The 7273-nt window shown below is 48.6% G+C and overlaps 1 protein-coding gene across 7 annotated transcripts in view; it reads left to right on the top strand.

Moving 5' to 3' along the window:
• Window positions 1-6864, top strand: part of WDR60 (WD repeat domain 60) — an 80674-nt gene extending 73810 nt beyond the window's left edge. For 4 of the 7 annotated variants that reach the window (XM_021936496.2, XM_031664965.1, XM_021936495.2 and 1 more), the window contains 2 exons: window positions 2559-2782; window positions 6255-6864. In XM_021936496.2, coding sequence (XP_021792188.2) covers window positions 2559-2782; window positions 6255-6453 — 423 coding nt within the window. In that variant the 3' untranslated portion in view covers window positions 6454-6864. Of the gene's footprint in view, window positions 1-195; window positions 2007-2151; window positions 2298-2558; window positions 2783-6254 lie in introns of those variants that run through there. The other 3 variants (XM_031664967.1, XM_031664966.1, XM_031664964.1) reach the window with 3 other exon arrangements.
• The last annotated feature ends 409 nt before the right edge of the window (window positions 6865-7273 follow it).

Consider the following 7273-nt stretch of genomic DNA (forward strand, 5'->3'; position numbering starts at 1 on the left):
GCCATTATGCCCAGCTAGTTTTTGTATTTTCAGTAGAGACGGGGTTTCACCACTTTGGTCAGGCTAATCTTGAACTCCTGACATTGTGGTCCACCCCCCTCGGCCTCCCAAAGTGCTGGAATTACAGGCGTGAGCCACTGCACCCAGCCTGAATGGACTTTTTTTTAAAAAGCTTTTATTCTGACACAATTTCAGGCTTACAGAGAAGTTACACGAGCAGTTCAAAGGCTTCCTGCGCACCCTCTGCAGCACCACGCGGGCTTCCTTCTCTCTGGGTGTTCGCGTGTTTTCACTGTCTGAGGGGAAGTTGCAGACATGACACTCCATCCCTAAACAGTTCAGCGTGCGTTTCCTAAAAGCAAGAACATCCCCACATAGCTGTTGTAGTCACGGTCACCAGGGAGTTCACACTGGTACAAAGCTGCTATCGAATCTGTAGATGGAAGGAGATGGCATGGATTGTCTGATAATGTCCTTTGTAAGAAAAACCATGTCCCAGTTCATGTGTCTCATTCAGTGGTTTGTCTCTTTAAACTCCCTTGATCTGGATGTCAAAGACTGAATTCCTCCGTCTTTCATGACCTTGACATTTTTGAAGGGCACAGGCCAGTTACTTTGTGGAATGTTCTTGAGCCTGAGCTTGTCTGAGGTTTCGGTCCGTCACAGACGCAGCTTTTTCGTGCTTGGCTGGAGGAGCTCAGGGTGATGTGTGTCCTTGGGAGACCCATGACGTCAGTTTGTACCATCCCACATAACACTAATTCTGACCGTGTGGAACTACCGTGGTCCCACTGATGAAGTGTCTCACGGGGAGATACCCTGACACTTTGTAAACGTCTCAAAACTCCTTAGATTTTCACCACCAGTTCCGGCATCCATGGATGAATCTCGCCTGAGTTGATTATTAGGATGATTGGCAAGTAGTGATTTTCCAGCCCACCGTTAATTTTACATGTACTATTTGGCTTTCTACTGTTGGGGAAGACTTTTCCTTTCTCTGTATATGGATGTATGTGTCTATTTATTACATGTTGTGGACACGTTGCTTTTTACTTTATTCAGTAGGTCATAATCATTTACTAGCAGTATTTATTTTGCTGCTCAAATTTTCTGGGTTAGGTTGGTGGCTGTCCTTCGAGCTGCCTCTTTATCCTTTTGATGTCATCCTGTGAGCCCTGAACCAGCCACTTCTCCTCAGAGTTCTGGCTCTTATGAGTGGAGGAAATATCTAGAAGCCAAGATCCGGGCAGTAAGAAGTGTTTGACATACTTGTGGGCCTGCTCAGAGACAGAGCACACGGAATACCTGCTTTTATCTGTAAACCACATAGACAGGCATCACACACTGTGAGTTTGCACCCTCGTCTCCAACTCCAGGCTAACAAACGGTCCCCCCAGCCTCCCTCCTCCACGGCGGTGCCTGCTTCTCAGACAGTGTGTTATTAGGACGATTGATCTGGTCAATCAATAAAGTGCTTCCTGCACTTTATCCGTTCACGTGCTCACTCTCGGAATACACAGAGCTCTTCGTGCCTGGGGAGATGAAGGCCACTGAGCAGCCCGTGTTCCGGGCTCTGCTTGGGCTTCGGGTATAAAGCGCGCCATTTCCTGGGGTGTTCAGAAATTGTGTGGCCTGGTTCCTGCCCCTCCTTTCTATGTGGTTGTTACTCATTTGGAATGTAGGTTTTTAAATTTGTTTATATTTCATTTTAGAATTTTACTCCCATTCTTGATTTTTTCTTTTTTTTTTTTTGAAAATGGGAAAGATAAAATATATTTAGTAAAAAGAAATTAATCTTTTCTTTAAAAGCTAAAAATTTGGTCTTTTATTAAACCAGTTGTGTAATTTTATGAAAACTTCAATCCAAGGGAAGTATATAATCATATTATTGACACAAATGTGTGTAGTTTTGTAAAAGGTGCCATATTTTCATGGAGCTAATGTTAATGGCCCATGCTTGAATCACTGATACTCAACTTTGTTAAAAATAAATACGTGTTTATATATTCACTGAGTCTGTTGATTATTGGCCATTTTGGAAGAGAAACAAAGTGTGTCAGAGTCAGGTTAGTGCTCACCTTTGTAATTTTTGAGGAGAGATTCAATATAATAATTTTATGTTTGGAAAACAACAAATTAATGTTTTTGCAGTACAAACTAAAGAAAACCAATCCTCTGAAAAATTTCTCTGGCTGCTGAGATCAAGTTAAGAAAAAAGCAAAAAAGAGGCTTGGCATGATGGCTCACACCTGTACTCCCAGCACTTTGGGAGGCCAATGTAGGAGGATCACTTGAGGCCAGGAGTTCGAGACCAACTTGGGCAACATAGTGAAACCTCATCTCTACGAACGATGTAGAAGCCAGGTGTAGTGGTGCATGCATGTAGTCTCAGCTGCTCAGGAGGCCAAGGCAGGAGGATTGATTGAGCCCAGGAGGTCGAGGCTGCCGTGAGCTATGATTGTGCCACTGCACTTCAGGCTGGGTGACAGAGCGAGACCTATCTCAAAAAAAGAAAGGAAAAGACCATGCTCAGCAGTGTTCATCCTTCCTGGTCACAGGCTGGCTGTTCAGACGGAAGCATCAGGCTGCACCAGCTGAGCTCCGCGTTTCCGCTCCTGCAGTGGGACAGCAGCACGGACAGCCATGCAGTCACCGGCCTGCAGTGGTCCCCGACCAGGCCTGCCGTGTTCCTGGTGCAGGATGACACATCCAACATCTACATCTGGGACCTCCTCCAGAGCGATCTGGGTCCTGTTGCCAAACAGCATCTCTTCCCCAACAGGCAAGTGGGGAAGTTCTGGACCAGCTGTTGGTTGCAGGGGGTGCTTTGGCCACAGGTGCCACTTGTGGTCTGTCTTCTTTGATTTTTGCATGAGGCTGCTACATTTTAAGATGTGGCCATATGTGAATTTAAATAATATGTTTAGTTAAAAATTAAAAAATACTGTTTTTGAGAGCGGTGTTGGGTTCACAGAAAGTTGAGTGGAAGGCAGAGATTTCTAGCCCCTATCCCACATCCTGGCCGGAGGTACGTGAGGTGGAACCACGGACCTGCCTCTACACCACCACCACTGAGTCCACAGTTTACCTGAGGGTTCACTCTTGGATTGTGCATTTAAATAATATTTTTAAAACCACTTTAAAGTGTGATTATTTTATATTTAGCACAAGGTAGTCTATTGGATTAATAGATTAATTGTGCAGTATTTCCCCATCATTAGTATTCTGTGAGTAAGAAATGATAGTTTGTGAGAGCTTCTTAGTTATGTTCCTTTGCCAGTCTTATGGACTATAAGTTTGTAATGTCTGAACGAGGTACTAGGTGTTCCCCTAGTGTCTAAAGGGGGAAAAGGGGATAGCGCGTGGAATTAATGATCCACGTGACTCCACACTAAAGCCATTCTGGCCCAGGCCCCTCAAGGGGCTCCCAGCTCACAGCCAGACCAGCGCAGCCGGGGCGTGCACGTCAGTTCACGTGATGTCACTGATGGAATTAAGACAGACGCGCTCCCGTCGACACCACTGTTAGGTAGTTCTTTGTTGCTTTGTTTGTTTCACAGCAGAAGTGTTCACGAAAACTTTCATCATGAGGCGCTCTCCCTGGGCCCTGCTTGTCTGCTCACCTGTGTTTTTTTCTTGAGATTTTACATTTCTTTTTAATAAATCCTCCTACTGTGAGGGTTCATGTTGACCTGGGGAGAGAAATCCCACAGCCCTTTTGTAAAGGAAAGATAAGAGTTTAATAGAATGTTGGGGGTATCCCAGTGAGATCTGAATGAAATTAAGAATTGCATTTATTTAGTTTGATTCCTGGGTTTACTTACATTACTCTGATTATTAAAAAATTACACGAAAATCCAGACTGTAACTTGCAGATAACCACACAACACACCTGCAGTTGATTATTCCAGAAAGTGTGTTCGTGCCTGCATTACAGGATAAACACGTTTACCCGGCACCGACTGTGCCTGGTGCCTGGGGCTCCGCACCCTGAGGTCTCTCACTCCCTGGTGGAGGCAGACGACGAGCAGAGTTAACGAGGGGCTCCCGAAATGTGCTGGGGAATGTGCTGTGGAGGCAGATGATGAGGAAGAGGTCACGAGCGAGGGTCAGGGCTGAGGGGGCAGGTAGAGACTTAGGAGATGGGATCTGGGGGTGGGCAGCAGGGCCTGGGCAGGGGCGGGTGACACACCCCAAGGTGGGCCGTGCTGCCGTGGCAGGGGACTGGAGGGTCCGAGCGCAGGAGCCCCAGCTCTGTGTGTGACGGGCTCCAAGCCTGGCTCCCAGTGGAGAGCGTGTTTGTTGTCATTGGCAGGTTAGGGACCCCTCCGTTCTGGAGCCACATCTTAAGGGCATCACGGCTTTCCATGAAGGAGAACATGCTAGGGACCCTGGCTTCAGTCTCCAGCTGAGACCCCAGTGACTGGCTGCCCTGGGGAGCTCCCCTAACCCCTCAGCGGTGCCGGATGCCTGGGTCAACCCTGTCCATCTCTCAGGAAGGAGGTGGCAGCCGGGCCCACGTTCCTCTACTTCCCACACAGGAAAAGGCTCTGGAAGGAGGTGGCGTTCTCTCCTCCTGTTGGGCAGCCAGAGGTACCTGACACAGAAAGTGTCCAGTTACTTTTCTCTGGTTAGACAGAGAAACAGAACAAGAAGAAATGGATAGTTTGAAAGGAAGGAGTTTCGATACAAGCAATGATTTAACACTTTTAGAGTGACGTTACAGTCTCTGACAAGGACTCACTGTTGCATGTGGTTAAGAAGCAGGTTGGCTGTGGGGAACAGGCAGGGCCCTTGGGGCCAGCACAGGAGGTGGCAGGAGCCTCATGATGGCTCAGCGTTGGGCCCAACTTTCGCTTTTGTCCTCTGTCCTCTTTGCTTGGATTCTGTCTGCCTTAACAAATCTGAAGGACGTTTGAAAGAACTGACGGGTGCTAGTACTGTGTTTATACATCTGTCATAGCTGTGGTTTTAAAGCATCTAGACATAGTTTACCAAGGGACTGTGTTTTATTTGCCCAATGTCAGGGAAGCCTTTGGTGTCCACCGTCCATTACTGATGTTTTCAAGTTTGCAGCTAAACATCACCCCTGCTTTACACACGCAATTGAACAGCAGTATTCAGGTATCCGCTGGTGAAAATCTGAGTGGCTTGTAGTTCCTCATGGTCTGCCCCTTTTGGGGTGTCACGAGGCTTCATTCCCACACTCTGCTGCCCCACGTCCTGGGGAGTGAGCAGGGAGGGGGTGCACTCAGGTAGCTGTCAGATTGGATGTGGTTTTCACCCCTGTAGTGACAAGGGCAGGGACCCCACCCCCATCATCATCTAGCCACAGCCGGCCATCGAGGCAGAGACCCTGGGCGATGGCATCCCAGCTAGATCTCACAGGGCCACTGGGAGTGAAGCAAAGACTGGGCAGTGCGTCCCACCAGCCACAGGGCCACGAGGAGAGACTGGGTGTGTTCCTACCAGCCACAGGACCATGGAGCTGCAGATGACTGGAGTGTGTTCCTACCAGCCACAGGACCATGAGGAGAGACTGGGTGTGTTCCTACCAGCCACAGGAGGGGTTTGAGTGGGGCCAGGTGGACAGCGCAGGTGTGTCTTTGAGTCTCTGTCAGCCTTGGGAGGGGCTTAGAGCTGGGGCCCGGTCAGGGAGCTTGTGGTCATCAGAGTGAGATGAGGACGGCCTCACTGTGGGGAAGGGGCCCCTGGGAGTGAGACTGGGGAGGCAGGGTGGCCCCAGGTCTCGTGCTCGGGCACTGGGTGGACGATGGAGGTGCTGGTCCCGTGGAGGCCAGGAGTGGAGGGTCCGGGGCTCCTGGGTGAGTCTGGGCTGGAGACGCAGACTTGTGAGCCCTGACACTCAGCTGTGGGTGAGATCCGGGGAGGCCAGAGACCGAGGATGAGGCTCTGATGGGTGGGCCTGCCTGGGCTGCTGGCGCCCCCACCTTCTCCAGGGACCTGCCTGGGGGCTACCGACTCCTGGCCTGAGGAGAGAGCAGGCACCCTGAGAGAGCGCAGCACGTCCTCATCACTTAGCTCTGCGAAGGTCCATCCGGCAGGCCTCTGACATGCAGAAATGCGTTTTCACACATTTATTTCTGGTCTAGCTTTCGTTTTGGCTATTGGTATTTTTAGAATTTCTTATCCGTTTCACTCTTCCCATGGAAGACTGATATTTTGAAGACTCAGACATAACCGAATGTCCCTTTGTATGCACTGACCCTCTGCTTCTGTGCCCCTCCCTGTAGGCTGGTGGCCATGGCTGCGGTGGGTGAGCCCGAGAAGGCTGGTGGCAGCTTCCTGGCCCTGGTGCTGGCCAGGGCCTCCGGCTCCATCGACATCCAGCACCTGAAGAGGCAGTGGGCGGCCCCAGAGGGGGATGAGCGCAACAGGCTGCGTCTGCTTTTGCAGGAAGCCCTGTGGCGAGAGGGAAAACCACACAAGTAACGGGTGTTGCTGAGAGGACGGTGTTTCGGTAATGACCCAAATTTAAAAGACATAAGATGGATAATTTTACATTTCTGTGCAAGTTTATTTATGTATATAGACTATGTATATTCTGTATATAATTTATTTTACAAGAATATTCCTTTGGTATTCCAAATAAATAAATGACTACTTTTGAATGGAAACAAAGAAAATTCTAGCATTTACGAAACTTCCAGGGGAGCGTAGAGCCACATCCAGGGTCCTCTATTCCGAGAGTATTTCGAGTTATTTTTAGAACAGTTTAAAATATTGTTACATTACTACTAGATTTTAAAGAGTCTACCATGAAAATGTATCTTAATGAACTATTTTCTTATGCATAAAATATATGCACACATGTCTAAATTAAAAGGAATTACTCCACTGAAATGACCTCTGCCAACAGTGTTTTCTTAAAATTCTTGAGCACCTTCTTTTGGGATTATTGGAATGTCATATTTGCAGAGCAAGTCAGACACGTTTTCCATTAGTACTAAAAGTTGTCCTTGTGTGGAAATCATACAAGTAAATGAACTCCCTTGAATTTTGTAGCTCAGGTAGACCAGGAATCATGTTGCTGTAACAAAATGCCGTAGGCTGGGTCATTTATCAGCAACAGAAATCTGCACCTCCTGTTTCCTGCAGGTGGAATTCAGCATCAAGGCGCCCCGGGTTTCGTGTCTGGTCAGCTGCCCTCGCCTTCCCACAGCACCTCATGGCTGTGCCCTCGCATGGCAGCAGAGGGCAGAAAGGCTCCGGGGCCTTCAGCCTCTCTGGTGACAGCACTGATCTATTCACC

This window comes from Papio anubis, chromosome 4 (genome assembly GCF_008728515.1).
Source record: "Papio anubis isolate 15944 chromosome 4, Panubis1.0, whole genome shotgun sequence".
Taxonomy (NCBI): domain Eukaryota; kingdom Metazoa; phylum Chordata; class Mammalia; order Primates; family Cercopithecidae; genus Papio; species Papio anubis.